Source organism: Gigantopelta aegis, unplaced genomic scaffold (genome assembly GCF_016097555.1).
Source record: "Gigantopelta aegis isolate Gae_Host unplaced genomic scaffold, Gae_host_genome ctg2744_pilon_pilon:::debris, whole genome shotgun sequence".
In the NCBI taxonomy this organism is placed as follows: domain Eukaryota; kingdom Metazoa; phylum Mollusca; class Gastropoda; order Neomphalida; family Peltospiridae; genus Gigantopelta; species Gigantopelta aegis.
Window position 1 is genome coordinate 1 of NW_024533018.1, and position 17,474 is coordinate 17,474.

General features: G+C 34.5%; 1 protein-coding gene and 1 pseudogene across 1 annotated transcript; both read left to right on the plus strand.

The window, feature by feature from the left end:
* The first annotated feature begins 5,884 nt into the window (after positions 1 to 5,884).
* On the plus strand, positions 5,885 to 7,879 carry LOC121391614 (beta-galactosidase-like). Its single transcript, XM_041523180.1, is given in 11 exon segments — positions 5,885 to 5,911; positions 5,956 to 5,998; positions 6,001 to 6,028; positions 6,086 to 6,283; positions 6,720 to 6,750; positions 6,753 to 6,965; positions 7,244 to 7,343; positions 7,389 to 7,459; positions 7,585 to 7,702; positions 7,705 to 7,724; positions 7,727 to 7,879. Coding segments are annotated over 11 exon segments (1,002 nt in total).
* Positions 7,880 to 10,730: 2,851 nt separating this feature from the next.
* LOC121391615 lies at positions 10,731 to 14,151 on the plus strand (annotated as a pseudogene).
* The last annotated feature ends 3,323 nt before the right edge of the window (positions 14,152 to 17,474 follow it).

The following is a 17,474-nucleotide window of genomic DNA, read 5'->3' on the forward strand; positions in this document are numbered from 1 at the left end:
AACAACGTGGACAATGCTTCAGTATCCTCAGAGCAGCTGGAAACACTTAAGGAATTCTATTCATAACAGCCACACATCTTCTAACACAGTACTAGACAGTCCAGAAACAACAAGTAGCAGCAACATGTTATCAAGGAAGTTCTAAAGACGATCCATTTCTCTACCAGAAGCATCTCCAAAACTTTGACGGCAACCGTTCCTAATAGCATGTTTAGTGACCATTTATCTGGCTCAGAACAATGATACTGAAGAACGAACACGTAAGAAAAGATTTCCAGTCCCCGTGACAAAAAGATGACAAACTACTGGGAGAGAAGAAGGAAAAAAAACAATATTGCAGCAATAAACGGTCGAGAGAAATGAAGAGACAAAAGGTTAGAAGATGAACTTTATAGAGCAAAGAAGAAGGCAATTCAAGAAAAACTCAAAATTAAAACAAGAAATTGAAGTGTTAAAAGCTGAAATTAATAGCCTTAGACGGCTACTTGAAGATGCTAATATGAATTTATCACTATTGGACTACGAGCCGAGCAAACAGCAGATTCACTTCACAGGTTGCCACTATGTTAAGGGATCACCGGTAATATGCCATTTGTTACATTCCCTGTGATAGTAAATCAACCATGTGAGTAGAAACAATCTATATATTTATGATTTGGCCTTGTAGGCTATTGTTGTAATATTATCAATTATTCCAATTTTCGTAAAATGTTCACAAAGCAAGATAAATCATTGTATCTGCTATCCTATCTTTATTTCTATTGTTCTATACCCTAGTCCATTTCATTTATCTCTTTTTCTTATATGATTGTTGTATGCAGTTTTCAAAAAAAGGGAAGATGAACATGTGTATTGATTTATTCTATTCTTTTTTTTTTTTGTATTGATTCTGATTTCTTATATAAAAAAGAATTATATTAATTGAGTTAAAGAAAACACACTTTACTTTACAAATATTAACACACAAATCCAAGGAATATGGCATTCATCATTTAAAATCATCATAGTACAATTCAGCAATCACCAACTATTCAAGCAATAGACTATGATTACAAATATTTTTAGATACAAAAATCGTGTAAGAACATGATTAGTGAAGTTAGTGAGACCATGTTGAGTATAGGTCCTTTGAACTAATACCAAGTATTAAAACTAATGACTCAGCTAAACTAAGCTGGACTGAAACAAGGAACCTTCTGCAATGTACAAACTATTCTTCCTCATTTAAATACAGTGACTCAGATAATAGAGCACATTATATAATATATATACATAATACTACCATCTTATCGTCACTTTTTTATCCTTAGAAAAATGTTTGTGATCATTAGTTACAGATCTATTGCTGGAATAGGGTGGTTCATTGCTAATTGTATTATAATGATTTAGTTACACCTGTTATTATAATTACATAATTAAGATAGCATTCTTCACGATATAGGCAAAAAACCTGGCTATAGGGCACTCGGAATGTTAATCCCAACTGTCAAATTGATTGATGATTGTGTATTTAGAGTGAGTCTAATCTATTAATTATAATTGATATAACAATATAGTGTATGCATGATTGTTCCTGACTAAATAGTAATTGAAGCCATGTTAAGGACACTTACTATCAAGCCTAAAAAAAGTACTAATAAAGCTGCTCAAACAAAATGTTATTAATTTTAAAACTGTGTTTTATCAGAAAGGGGAAATTGTGGTTTTGCCAACACTGTCTTTAAGATAATAAACCCCACCTAACTTAGTTATAGCATGCCAACCTGATTTATGGAACAGTCAATGCACACAAGTTATATAAAACTGTATAACCATTGCACTCAAAAAGAACTGTGTTACAAGTCAAACAATATAGACTATTAAAAGTAGCTAGCTACCTGAGATCAATTAATAATTTGATATTGAAAACATGCTAATTGTGTGCGCTAATAATTCCTTTTAAAATAATGTGTGTATAGTTAATTTTAAAGAGAGTATAATAGTTATATAATAAGATTATGGGTTACAAGTAGTTTCTTTAAAACTCGAGCCTCTGTTATACTTAGCCAGGAACATCATAATCAGTACTACATATGTTTTGTTTAATGTAACTAATAAAACTTCCCCAAAAAAGTATTTACAATGCCCAACCATGTATCCAAGGGATACCACAAGTTGTCATCATCTTCAACCTTTGATACAAACCACTACATTTTGTAAGAAGATACTATAGCTAAAGTGATTAGTACCTGACTTAAAGAACCATAATATAACATAAGCTTTATGTTACTTAGATCAAAGTTGACCTATACAGGGAGTTTATCAATGACTCAGTGACAAATGGGGAGTGTACTAATTAAGGTAGCTAAGTGTTTTTGAACAGCCCAGTTCAAAGAGAAAACTGTTACATTTGAAACAAGATATCTGTAGGTCAAGAAAGTGGTCTCTGACATAGGTTCTTAGTTATGGGGTCAATAAGACACCTGTCTGGAACTAAGATATCATGATATTAAATCTAAGAGACGATTTCATAAGTCAGAAAGTATTATTAAACGAACAATTTGAAAAAGACTTATCAAATAATTAAGATTGTGATTCTATTAAATTCTGTAAAGCTATTATATTCAATCACAAACTTGGAGGCAGGTTCAGTCTTGTATTCTTCATATTTTCCATGATACAAGTATATATATATATATATATATATATATAAAACATACTATCTTATTACAGTATGGCATACATGGGCTATTATGACCACACCATAACATGCCAGGTGGATTAATCTAAGGTATGTCATAATAATAATTGTAGCAAAAATATTTCTACTAATTAAATGAATAACAATTTATAAATTATATTTCAAAATTGTCCTAGAATTTAATTGAAAGACAACAGAGTTTAAACATTGACAAGTTGGCAGATACTACTGAGCGTGGAGTGACACAAACTAAAATGGCAGAGGACCATTTGAAGCATGATAGGTATGCCCAGAGTTGTATGGCTAGCTGGCTCTAGTATGTTATTATAATGTATAAATCGTTTCCTGGAGTTTAAGATTTAAAAAAAATATGTGCCAGCAGTTATACCAAGTGGAGCAATTAAATTAGTTAAGTTTCACAATAGAATAAAACAATGAAAACAAACACACTAGTATAAAAACACACCATGCACCTAAAACAATGATAGGACCACAGTAAAATCATTTATTTAATACCACTTACAATAATAAGATAGAAAAGATAGACTCGACTACCATATGTTTGTTATTCTATTGTGTCTCTTCAACTAGTTTGTCATTTTACGTTCCACTCCTTGATATGGTTATACCATATTCAAGTTATGCAAGGTTACGTAACATTAACAACCACATAGTGTGTTTAGATCCATCCAGCTGAGCTTCAAATAATTCAATTAGTACAATACAAAGATGTTATATTAATCTACACTTAGTGATGTACTGTTGTCATGACACAGAATCAACTATATATCAGCTCCCTAGATGAGAATTCTTAAATGACCATGCCAGCTCCTGTCATACACAACTTATATAACTTAACAGAGCCTAAAGTTCCAATACATTTTAAAGAAGTCACTATTGTGGTATTGATCAAATGGGAGTTGATATTGTGGGAGTTACACTCCTGTGGGAAGTACTATATGCTATCGACCTATCGTATTATTCAAAGTTAATAATAAGCTGTTTTTTGCATTTCACTTGACTTAACCTGAAAATAATCTTTGGTGTATGGATTTCCACAAAACCCTGAGATGTGAGATAGTCCCGAAATAATCGACAAATTCCAGCTTCAATTCGAAAAAAATGGCTTGATTAGTCATTGTCTATAATAGAGATGTCATTGTTAGCAAACTAAATAAATTAGTTGAGTCACTCACTCTTAGATCAATAATTCTATTATCCAGACGAGTGTCTTGGTTTACTCGAATTTGTGGACCATCCTAAAGAAATGTATATTAATTCATTTCTCTATGGTTACTAATATTATATAACTTCAATTCCTGTCTCTGGCCTCATAGCATCATCCAATTGGAATGGTAGTTGTGGCTGTGATTGACTTACACAATAGATCTGTTATAAATAAACAGAGTCAATAATTACAGAGAAATGTTCTGATCTAATGACCTTTCTGCTAACTCAAAGCAGAAAAGACACTTATGTCAAGCTGGTGTTCATTATTTAGAGAATAGAGTTGAGCTAAATTCAAATTTCCCTACATACTGACAAATCTCTACCTTTTAATGGTCATTGGGTAACAGAATAATTATTACAAATGACCAAACAGTATGTATTCATGAAGTAACTAAATTAATTTAAAATAATCATACAACTTAGAGAAAAGGCCAAGTTAACTGTCTGAAACAACATTGCTATCATACATATCCTTGTTTTACTATTGTCTACTATTGTGGAAGGTCTCTTACTAGGATACTTCCTATACTTTAGAATGATGTCATTTCCTCACAAACAATTCATTGTTTATTTGTGGCATACTTTGGTAACGGCAAGCTCAACATCTTGTTGAGAACAGCCAGTGATTGTTTCTGGAGCAGCAGACACCAATCCTCCACATCAACAATAGACTCTTTGTGATATGCTATAATATACTTTATGAAATGAAACAAAAAAAAGGAGGACTTACTCGGAGGCATAGCGCACCATCTGTTTACTTGTTGTCGTTCCACGGCAACCACAGCTTGCACTGTGTAATGTTGACTACGAAGAACCAAAAACACATGTTCCCTAATTTATGGTTTCAATTATTTAATTAGAAGGAGTGCTGTGATTTATTACCAGTAGCTCTGCTCGCATGAAGACGAGCTCGTACCAATACAATAGAATTAAACTTTATTAGAGTTAAGGTCCTTTATAAGTGTCCATATTTTGCCTAGGAAATTAATGTCAGACAAGTTACAAAATATGACATCATCTAACTTGTTTTCTCCTGTGACTGAGCTAAATGGAAGGTTCCCATAGCAACCTTGGGAGAGTCCTATAAAAGCAGCATTTATATTGGCTGTAATTAAATTTTAATTACATTATTTCTACCTGCGCATCTCTGGCAGCTGCTTCAGCTTCCTGTAAACACATAAATTTAAAAATAAACAACTATTGTGTTGACTGATATGTCCATTACCATTTGGCAGCTGTCTGAGCTTTTCGTTCGTCTTTTTTCAATTGTTTTGCTTGCTTCTTTAAAGCTTTTCTTCGACAAAGGCTTACCATCTTCACTAGAAAGATAAAGTAACACGATATCAATCATTATGTCAGCAGATATAACTACATTAGCATGATCTACTTAGGACATTAAAATCACATTATCATACCAAAGCACGTTGAGCTATGGTAACCATTTACTAGTACTTATAATATAATATTATAGCCTTGAGCCTTTTTAAATAGTTCTGTAACAAGGGAGGATAATGTTTTAGTATACTAATGATACACCTGTCTTCAGTGAACACCATATAAATTATGTGAATGTTAGATATGAAACAGGAAGTAGTTGTCCAGTTTGTTTCCTGTCACATGCATCCTGTTCCTTTGTAGTCATGACAGAAAAAATTCCAGGTAACTACCAAACTCTATAACCCAATTATATAAGTCTTTTGGACAATAGTACATAGATATTAGACTATAATCAGTACATACTGAAAATGATGGATTTATTACTCCCTCTCTTTCAAAGACACTTCTTCAAGCACAAACAATATATGTGGTTCTTACTCAGTTTGTCCTTCTACAATCTCTTCTGGTTCTAACTCAGCCATTTTTACTATCTTGATTCCTTTCTTCTTGTGAATATAAACACAATTAACCACCATGTGGGTACCAAAAATGCGAAAACCCCTGGTTAATTAGTCGTTTAATTTTACCACGACTACAATGAAAAACCAACACAAGGCTGTTCAAGTGAGCTATTTCGTCAGTCTTGGTTTGTGTATTGTCGTTGACAGTCTTCAGTAAAGAGCAGATCCTTTACAATTGATTTTGATCATAATACTTTCTTAAAAATGGACAACCGTTCAGGTATAAGTCACGAATATTACACATATTGGTAATATTGATGAATCTTTTTTTCTTCAGATACATTTCTGGTAGTATGCATTACAGTCGTGTGCCATCTTACTATTGGAAAGACAGACTTATAAAGCTCCGTTTTGCAGGTTTAAATGCAGTCCAGACCTATGTTCCTTGGAACTTTCATGAACCTTTCCTGGTTTGTACAATTTTGATGGTGATCATGATCTTGTTAAAGTTCATCTCTATTGCACAAGAAGTCGGGTTACTAGTCATTCTACGTGCAGGTCCATATATCATGTGGTGAATGGGAAACGGGGAGGATTTCCTAGTTGGTTGTTAAGAAACACAAGCATTGTTGCGCGACCCTAAGCTCTGATCCTGGTTACCTTACCTCTGTCGATAAATGGATGAACACTCTTCTTTCACGTATCAAGCATCTTTTTGTATGAAAATGGAGGTCCCCTATAATAACAATACAAGTAGAGAATGAATACGGCAGTTATTATACTTGTGATAAAGATTATTAAAAACATTTAGAGACTTTGTTTCGATCATACTAGGACCCAATGTTGTTCTCTTTACAACATGATGGAGCTGGCGATGGGTAATTAAAATGGATGGTACCATTCCCAAGTCTATATGCGACTGTTTGATTTTGGTATCACAAGCAGTCCTGAGAACAACTTTAACCTCAAAGGGATTATGAACCTCATGGTCCTCTTGTAAATTTCTGAGTTCTCATACTGGTTGGCTAGATCATTGGGGTGGAACCACATCAAAGAGGGATGGACAACAATTTGCAGCATCTCTTGATAAAGTACTCCAACTTAATGCTTCTGTCAACATGTACATGTTTGAAGGAGGCACTAACTTTGGTTTTTGAAATGGTGCTAATGCTGGAGACTCCAGTTACTCTCCTCAACCAACATCATATGATTATGATGCTCCTTAATGAGAGAGGAGACATTACACAGAAGTTATAGAGATACGAACAGTCATCAAAAGCTACATCCCAGTACCTTCACAAATACCACTGTTCTACCTGTGTCCATATATGGTAACAATGGTGTTGTTAAAATGACTTATTATGCAGATTATTAAAAGCTCAAACATTATTACACGCAAAGTTGTTAACAATAATCCATTGACTTTGAAGAATAAAAATGCATCAAAATTTGGCTTTATCATTTTACACTACTGTTAATGATATTGACTCTAAAGTTTCCAATGCCATTCTCACTATTGATGAACTTCATGATCGTGCTTCAGTGTATTGGAATAGGCCAGTTTGTGTCGGTATTCTCATTCGTCAGGCTGGAATGTAAGTAATTTAAGTTTATCATTTACTGCTGATACTAATGTTAAGGGACCTCTTGTGATGTTGTCGAAAACATGGGTCGTGTAAACTTTGGTTCTTATATCAAAGACTTTTCAATGGTATCTTAAATGGAGTGTATTTAAATGGGAAACAAAATCTCAGATTGGACAACTGCATCTGTTCCCTTAAATAATACTGAAAACTAACATTTACTCCTTTAACAAGTGCTAGTAGTCCGCCAAAGACAACTGTGTTCTTCAAAGGTAGCTTTACTATCAATGGTTATCCCAACGATACTTACTTAAGCATGGACAATTGGTCAAAAGGAGTTGCATTCATTAATGGCTTCAATCTTGGTCGGTACGGCCTGTAAAGGGTCCACAAAAAAAACATTATATGTCCTGGCTAGCATTCTCAAGACTGGAGACAATGAGCTAATTTTGTTTGAGATTGATTCAGCTCCTTGTCAACAGTTTCTCTGGACACTAACTGTTTTTGTAAAGTTTGTTAACCAGCATGATATTGGTATTACAAAATGAAGTTTTTACTGATATAGAAAGACGATAAACTGACTTTATCATACTATTATTTATTTTATTCCGTATGCACTATAGTTCTTTTTTTTGCTGATGTCAAATTAACTTTTTGTTTAATTACATGATCATTTAATGAACCAACCCTATAAAGAGATATACTACAGTGTTAATAAAATGTCCAAGTGGTTATAATAATGCTAAGGTGTATTGTCATATAGTCTTAAATTATAATCATAATAGTCTGCAAATGGTGACCGTCGTTCTAACATTGATACTTGTCCCTGTAAATCAGTAACTTGATCATTAGTCTTCGTTTCATCTCTTCAATCTGAAATAACTTTTCAGTTATTCTGCATTCTCTTGTTCCTTAAGCAGGAAAATGTGATGTATGAAAATTATTTATTCCTATTCGTCTGTAGTCTTACTAGATTTTGTCGTCTTGATTTCTGTCTCCTGATATATAATCTCATATTGGATTAATTGAGCACTCAATTCCTCTACCTACATCAAAGCGTACAATAAATTAAATATTAACTGATGCATTATTGTTTTTACATTTTGTGTTTGTTCCTTCAGTTGTCTCTCCCGATTTTCGAGAAAATAATTACATTAATCATTTGTAATTTACTTACTAATTGCTCTGAGAGTTCATCCCTTTCTAATTCTGTATCAGATCGTACTTTAGTTTCATTGTTAAGTTTTGTGGTCAGATCATCAATTTTGTCATCACGTTTGTCTATCTCATTCTTTGAATATCATCTACAAACACAGTTACTAATGTTTGTCATTCAACACAAAGTCAGGGACAAACCATTTCTTTTCTTCTTAATAGCAATATCCACTAATTGTTTGTTCCAGTCTTCAAGATTGCCATGCATTCTTTTAATCACTACAGACTTTACCTCTGCATAAAGACCAAATCAGAAAAAGATGCGATTATTTTTTAAAATTGACCAACATACCTGAATTAGGATCAGGGAGTTCTGGAGGAAGGGTTTGATATTTGATTGAATTCATTTTCATAATACCAGGTCTTTTTTTTGTTTATCAGTTTCAATCGTGCTTTGGTGTGCCAGTTGGACGACTTTGTGTTGTGTTGCTGTAAATTATAATATGATATAATCAATGATTCTTTCAAACATTTATAACATACACCTTTCTGTTCCTGCCTCTAGTGTTGTCTTTGAATTTGACTTTGTAAAACTTACTCCCTGTCCTTCAATTTCTTGTGTATGTCCATATTCATCGAGATTGGGTTCTAAGCGTAGGTGTGGTCGTAAGACATCGTCAAGAGTCTCCTTTTGTTGGTCATTCAAAAAAGAAGTTATCTGTACTGGAGAAGATGCTAATTCTACTGAGGCCATAATGCAGTTTTGTTTTGGGTGGGGTGGTTTGAGCAACATAATATTATTCGAAATCACGTGACTAGCGCGTGGTAGTTAAATGTTTGCACTCTCTGATAGCAGCTCCTGGGATGTTAACAAGGATCTTCATAAGTCCTTGTTCTCTAAAGTAAAAAATTTTTTTAAAATGCTAAAATTATTTTGAAATTTATGCCTTTTCTTCTTAGCACAAAACCAAGTCAAAGTCCTCAACATTACACAAGTTTGAGGTGACATCAAATGACATTTTCTTCATCAACTGAGCCAGTCAAGAAAGACAAGAAAAAGAAGAAGAAACTGGACCGCAGACAACAAATCTGTATTTTGAGATAAAAGCAGAAATCTTTGATTGCTAAAAAAGCAGCTAGTAAATTGCTGGTGGCTAGAATTCGTTGGATAAACGAGACAACTTTACACATGCACTGGACAAGATGCATTGAAGCTATTCACTGAAGATACCAAGCTTGCTCACTTCTCTATCATGATGGTTTCCAAGAGCAAGTATCAAAGTGGCCTCAAAAATCCTTTAGATTCGGTAATTGACTACATTAAAACATTCCCTACCTGAAATCAGTTTATAGCTGATTTGGCTGTGGTGAAGCACGACTTGCCACAGAGTGTGCCACATAAAGTGCATTCGTTTGATTTTTAGCATCCAATAATATGTAAACTGCTTGTGATTATGTCTTCTGTTCACCCCCTCCCAGACCAATAGCATAGATGTGGTGTTGTTCTGTCTCTCATAATGGGGACCAATTTGTTTGATTATATTAGTGAAGCAAGAAGACTACTGAAAAAAAATGGTGTGTTAAAAAATATGTGAGATAAAAAGTCGTATTTCATCACTTGATGATTTGGTGGATAAGATGAAGGCATTTGGCTTCAAGCTACACAAGAAGGACCTGTTCAATAAGATGTTTATAGATATTGAATTTGTTTTAAGACACAAGAAAGATAGCATTGCATTGCAAGACTTTAAATTGAAACCTTGTTTGTAATAAAAACGCTGAACAAATGCCTAACTGAACAGAACAACTTGAAACTCCACATTCTTCATTAAATATAAGTATAAAGAAATTTAATTTTAAAATGGTACCATTGATAAAATCACATTTAAAAATTTAGCAGTAAAACACTATTTGTATAAAAAAAAATTCAATTTTAAATGAGTTTAAAGACTACACAATTAACAAAAAATCATGTTCCAAAATGCAACACTATACACAAGATACAAAAAATTGTGACAAATAATTTTAAAAAACTAAAAAAATTAGTGTGTGCATGCAAAAAAAATACAAATGTAAAAAGACTACAATTGACAAAAAATATTAAAAATTAACCAATAAAAAATCAATTGGAAAATTAAAAATATGAAGAAATTGAAAAAATTGTAGAGTCTTTGGAAATCTCCGGAAATCTAGTTTGGATTTGGAATTCTCGTACACTTATACCCCTTCCAAAGCCGAGCCGGAATGGTGGTTCTGAGACTCTGGAACACTCAGATATTGAATGGTAAAACTATAGCTGCAATATTAGGAAACAAAGTTGCAGAAGAGCTTGTACTTTAAAATCCACTCATCAAGGCTTCGAACCCAAAAATAGTTAATCAGTACAGGTATCAGCCTACAGCATGTTTAAAATCATGTACTCTCCTTAATTTACTACAGGTAGGTGATCGTGGATGATTCTAATGTCTACATTCGTATGAAAAGTAAAGCATCTAATGAAGTGGGAGTGGGCTTTCCAACATCTCAAACTTCCAGCGTCTACAACAGAAAGAGAGCTTTTAACTACATTAAATAGTCCTTAACGAAGATGACTCAGTCCATGCCATCTTATTGCAACTACCACTTTGAGTCTATACATAATATTGGTAAGTACTTTATAAATTCATAGACCTGCTAATTAATTAATTTATTGATATACATATACAATCTGACTTAGTAATGTCACTTCTATATGTGTACTGCACATACTTTAAATGTTTTCTTTTATCCGTAAATGGCTTTAAATAGATTTGATATTTCCCTATTTGCTTAGATGCTGAAAAAAGTGTACTGATGCTATTAATTTGATAAAGATGTTGACGGTCTAACAGTTCTGAATGCTGTTCGACTCTCGCACGTGGTGATTTAAGCCATGGTACTGTACCATGTTACTCCTCTTGGCTCACCTGGAACTTAGTCCAACGTACTGGTACTGTGATTGCTGGGAAGAGAAAGCTGTTGTTATTGGGCGAACGCAAAATTGTGGTAAGATTATAGCATTACAAATGTCTTCTCCTATCCTTTTCTTGCTTTAGGGTGCTCCAATGGCTCAGCTACTTCTTTGGAATCATGTCCACAGTTATATGTGTCACTCTCGTACAAAGGACCTTCCCTCAGAGTTGAGACAAGGTGTATTGTTGTGTTGTTGCCCCCCCCCCACCCCCCCCCCTCGTCAACCACAAATGGTTAAAGGCAGTTGGATAAAGCCTGGGTTAGTGTGTTGATCATGTGACTGTGATGATATTCATTTGCTGGTCCATGTGACTATTGTAGGTGCTATTGTCATTGATGTGGGGATCAATTCTATTCCAGGTAAGGCAATGCCTTAAACTTAATTTTTAATTAGAGGGTGTGGTTTCCAGACCCTTCTAAGAAATCAGGTCTATGCATTGGTTGGTGACGTTGACTATCAAGATGTTCTTGGCAAGTTGGCTGGGTAACCCCTGTCCCAGGAGGGTTGGCCCTATGACAGTAGCAATGCTAATGAGAACACATTACATGTGCAAAAAATCTTTGACAAAAGTGGGTGTGGCTTTCATTAACAGCCCACATTATATGATAACTATTAGTTTGATGCCTCTTCTGTTTGGTCGCTGCATTACCTTACCTCTGAAAACCATTGTTCCAGTACCAAGTGATATAAAAAGTGGCAAGAGCTCAAACTCCAAAGTCTATTAGTGAACTTCCAAAGAAGTAGGATGAAAGCAGAAGAGGTATTAAAAAGACATTTGTCATTGTGTTATCTTTGTCACACTAGTTGAGCCATATGGTTGTAACAAAGCCTAAAGGTCTTTGACTGTGTTGGACAGGCTCCAAAACAAACCAGACGGGAAGTATGTTGTAGTCGTTGGTGTCACACATACTCCTTTAGGAGAGGGTAAAAGCACAACAACTATAGTACTAGCACAAGTAAGGTAGTAATAGAATTCGTATAAATTCTGTAGAAGTTGTGTGTGACATTGTTATAGAGAGGTGGTAGTCTAAATTGTTTGGTTGGTAATTCACAGTGACTCATGTACTTCTAAGAATTGTTACTGCATTATGTAATTATGATGTAACTCTTTTTTAGCTCTCTTGGAGCCTCATTTGAATAAAAATGTATTTGCATGTGTTCGGCAACCAAGTCAAGGTCCCACATTGGTATTAAAGGTGGAGCTGGCTGGGGGAGGTTACTCTCAAGTGATTCCCATGGAAGAGTTTATCTTCATTTGAACTGGTGATATATTCATGCTATTTCTGCTGCTAATATTTGTTTTAGGTATGGAAATTTGAAGTAATAAGTTTGAGATCTCGATTTTTCAGCTGCTGAATTGATGCTCGAATATTCATGGAGCACTCAGAGTTGATAAGTGAGTTTAGTTACATAACCAATATTCAGTGTGCACTCCTCTCTCTTCCTCAGGCTTTGTACAATCGTCTTGTTCCTCAAAGAAAGGATTCGAGAGTTTGTCCAACGTTCAAATCAAACGTCTTGAAGAAGTTTTGGCATCAAAGAACGAGAATCCTAACAACTCGACAATGAGGAGATTCGACAGTGTTTACACGTCTTGATAATTGATCCCAGTACTATTACATGGAATCGTGTCATTGACACTATATGATCGCTTACTTAAGGAAAATCACTGTAGGACAGTCTCCTCACCCGAAAGGGACGTACAGTAGTAGGTTCAGTTTACTGTCAATATTGTACATGATTACCATCAAAAAATTGTTTTGAGACTCAATTTGTATTGTCTGTTGCTCGTGAATTGTGGACTATTTTAGCTTTGTGCCTACCTGGCCTTCTAACATGAAAGAGAGACTTGGGTGAAGTGATTTTGGATCTGTTAATGGCATATGATCTCAATGTGACTCTTTTAGGATCGTTTGGGCTAGCTTAGTAGTCATTCTGGTCTGCCCTTCACAGCTGATGATAGTTGGAGTCACTGTGGTGCTATGCAGTGTTCTGAAAGATAGTGATTTTAAACCTAATGTGATTGCAAGTCAGAAGAACCTGGATAACTGTTTTAATTCTTTCTCTCTTCTTTCTCATCTTAGAACTCTTGAAGGGGACTCCAGTGTTTGTACATGCTGGTCCTTGTTTGCGAAGATTGCTCACGGCAACTCCTTCCATACGTGCAGATAAAGTCAGTCCCTCAAACTTGTCGGGAAAATGGCTATGTCGTCACTGAGGCAGATTGGAGCTGACGTGGAATGGAGAAATTCTTTAACATAAAATGCAAGCCTAGTCAGTAAGTAAATGAACATGGTTAAGTAGACTTTAACCCTTTCTTTTTATTTTCTTTTGCTATCCGACTTAAAACCTAATGGTGTGGTTATAGTTGCCTCTGTACGTGCCACTCAAATCATTGGGGTGGTCCCACGTCACAAGTGGCCAGCCACTTGATTCCTTCCTATTCTACCAAGAGAAACTTGCCACTTTTAGAGGCTGGTTTTCAACATCTTCACTAAGCAGATGGAAAATGCAACATCATTTGGAGTTCCCAGTTGTGTAGTAGCCATCAATTCATTCACAACTGACACACAAGCAGAACTAGAACTTCTTCACAAAAAAAAACTTTCACGTGACTCCGAGCTTTTGAATGCAGTGATCGTTACCAATGGGCAAAGCGGAGCTGGCGCGTAAGGTCTTGGAGGCTGTTGTGTAAGAGCTTTGTTCTGTTAAATAACTTCCAGTTTTTATATCCTTTGGTCTACCTTAAAGTAAGACATTTATACTCATCTACGACAGCACTAAAGTCTATATACCTGTGTGTGGTTGCTATGGTAATGTTTTTTATGGTATTGGGTTGTGTTTCCCATGGTAATGTTGCTATGATGAACCAACACTATTAAACAGACTTTCATTCATTAGTAGAAGATTAAATCAATTGCTAAAAAATATATGGAGCCTCTGTGTTAGATTCAGCTGAGCTGATGATAGACTGGCTCAATCGAACTCAAACAGATTTGAACATTTGCCTATTTATGAAAGACGCATCTCTCTTTGTCTCCATGATCCAACATTAAGTAATCCTAACACATGTGTATGGTTATGAGTGTAGTTGGGTAAATAAATAAAGTATTTCATATCATTCTCGTTTAGGGTCCGTCCTAAGGACTTCATTTAACCAATTAGGGATGCTAGAGCTATTGTATGTGCCGGTTTTGTGTATCTCTTGTTGGTACAATCAGTACAATGCCCTGGCTACCAACACGCCCTTTGTTTCATATATTTGATATTGACCCAAATACTGAAGACCTATTGCTTTTTTGATCAGACAATTTACGATCCCTTCAATTATCAAATCCTTTTTTTAAAATTTTTGCAATTGATTCACTAGAATCAACTTTAAAGGAAAAAATAATTTGTTTGTCTCAGAAAATTGAGATCAGTAGACCTAAGTGTATATATAAATCTCTCTGATGTATTAACACTCAGTGTATATAATGGAGACTACACACCAGCATGTTGTCAGTTAATTGGTTTTCTTTTCTTTTCTTTCTTTGTTTTCTTCTTGTAAGGTCATATAACGACTTCCTTGTTGAATCTGATAAATGGTCCAAATCCTTACTCCTTGAGCTTCTGACCACTTTTTTTCATTTGGCCGAAAGTTGTTGTTTCCATGGTAACAGCAAATGCCCAAATATTATCGTTTAATTACACAAAAGTAAATTTGTTTTGATCTGACCTTAAGGTGAAGAGGACAGAGACCACACATAGAGGGTGGTGGTTAGATTTTAACCTTTCCATTCATCCATGAATGTGTGATTATTTTGTCATTCAGTCACTTTACGGTGCTGCTTTCATTCTTGTTGGTACCATAGACCCACACCTACTTCGTGGCTAGCTCCTTTGGAATTTTTGCTGTAATCGTAACATTCTACATAAAGTGACATAACATTTCTTGTGTGAACATCTCATACAAAACGGGTGGCACCCTGCCTTTCTTTTTAAACCCTTATAAATTGGAGTCTTTTAACTAAACAGCAGCTATATCGCCGTCCTACATTAGACAAAAATCAAAAGGACCTGATGTTTCAAAAATAGAGCATCCTTTAGCAAGTGGATAAATAAATTGGTACCATACTATAACATTTACTCCTTACATTTACAATTCCTCCACGCTCTTTCCAATCTGCATGTTTCAAGTACATGCAGTGATAAGTTCTTTTCTTCTAGATACAATTCTATTGGTCAGTTTTGACCTTTGATTTTAGCTGTAGTCTACCTATAAAAATTGAACTTCTCTGGCAAACACACTTACTATCAAAAACCACAATAGGTAAAACGCATACTTTAATGTACTGATTAGACGCGTTATGGACTAATTAAACAAAATATAGTATGATTAATAGTAGTAATTCTTCTATGTAATAGCAGTAGGATCATTAACGAACAATTTGTTTGTTTTTAGATATTAAATATTAATACTAGTAAAAATAATTGGTACTATCTATTGTACCATAATATCTTTGATCTAAATCACATACCTAAGTTTGTATATAGGTCCCTGGTCACATAACTATAATGTGTAGGTTTCTGACCGCACGTTTCCTCTCCCTTGGTGTAACATGATATACTTTCCTCCTCTTGTACTTATGTAATAAGGACTTTGGTCCTCATTGAAAATTTTAGCTTAATTAAGCATTTATATCTCTTTCCATATTTTAATGTTTGTTTGTTTTTTTTGTTTGTTTGTTGTTTTAGACATGTAGCTGCTTAAAAACTTTACCCATTAACAAGAAGGAAGTAACAAGGTGACCACCTCTTTCAACCAGTGACATCTCTATTGCTTCATCTAATTGAGGGCGAGTTTGTGAACCATCTCTCCTCCACCTTAACCAAGAAGACACTCAGTTTGAGGTAGTCATTCTCTGTAACTGAACAAGACTTGTTATTTTCTATAGTCTAGTGAGAACTCCATCTTAAAAGAAAAGCAAAGGTTTAATTGAATTGTTTTTGCTTTCTATAACATAGTTTTAAATTGAGTAGTCAACCACTATAGCAGCTGTAGAAAACTCTTCTATTTCAAAATCTCAAGGGTATGTCCAATGTATTGTTTTGGTTCATTTTGTGGTAGACTACCAACAGATTTCTTTGACCCTCCCTCATCCGAGCTAGTTACTGATGAGAACTCTAACTATTTAATACAACAAGTACAACTATCAAAAAACTGCCCTTCCAGATGGTAAGTATAATTTGCTGACAATATGACATTTATATGTTGCTAGACTTTTTTGACAATGTTTCTGAGAATACAGAGGGATTCTGAAATAAAAGACAGAGATGACCCAGTTGTTATAATCATTTTGTGTTTTATAGAAACTTTTCTTGTTCTCTACCGAAACAAAACATTAAAAGGACAAGAAAATGAAAGAGAATTACCGGAAGGTTTTTTTGATGATCCTAAGCAAATGCTAAGTAATATTTGATCATGTGATTTTTGTGATTTGATTGGCTCATTTTTAGGTAAGGGAAAGTTGAGTACAAAGATCCTTTGATTCAGAATGGAAAGCTTTTCAAAAGAGTATATCAAAAGAGTCTGAGCGTATTCATATCTTGTAATGAACAGAGAAACATTATGATGTGTTGCTTGTCTGTTTGTATCAATATTATCTGTCTACTCTTTTATCTTCATCCTTATACTAATTTGTTTCTCCTTTGGACTATCATTGTCTGTTTTAAACTTGTCGTTCTTTCAATCATTTAGTTGATCGTCCCATTCATTCCTCAATTATTTCTTACATACTTGAATGCATCTGTCCGTCCTTAGGTATCTGAAGCTATGTAGAAGAAGGATGAAGAATGAAGGAAGGAAGAGAGCTAACAGAAGTTAATGAACAAGTGTGAGTTTATAGACTGATAACTGTTATTTTAGCCCTCATTCCCAAACTCATTATGATATTGGACTGAACCAACTTTAATCTGACTTTATTTTATATCATTTTAGTCACTGTTTTCAAAGA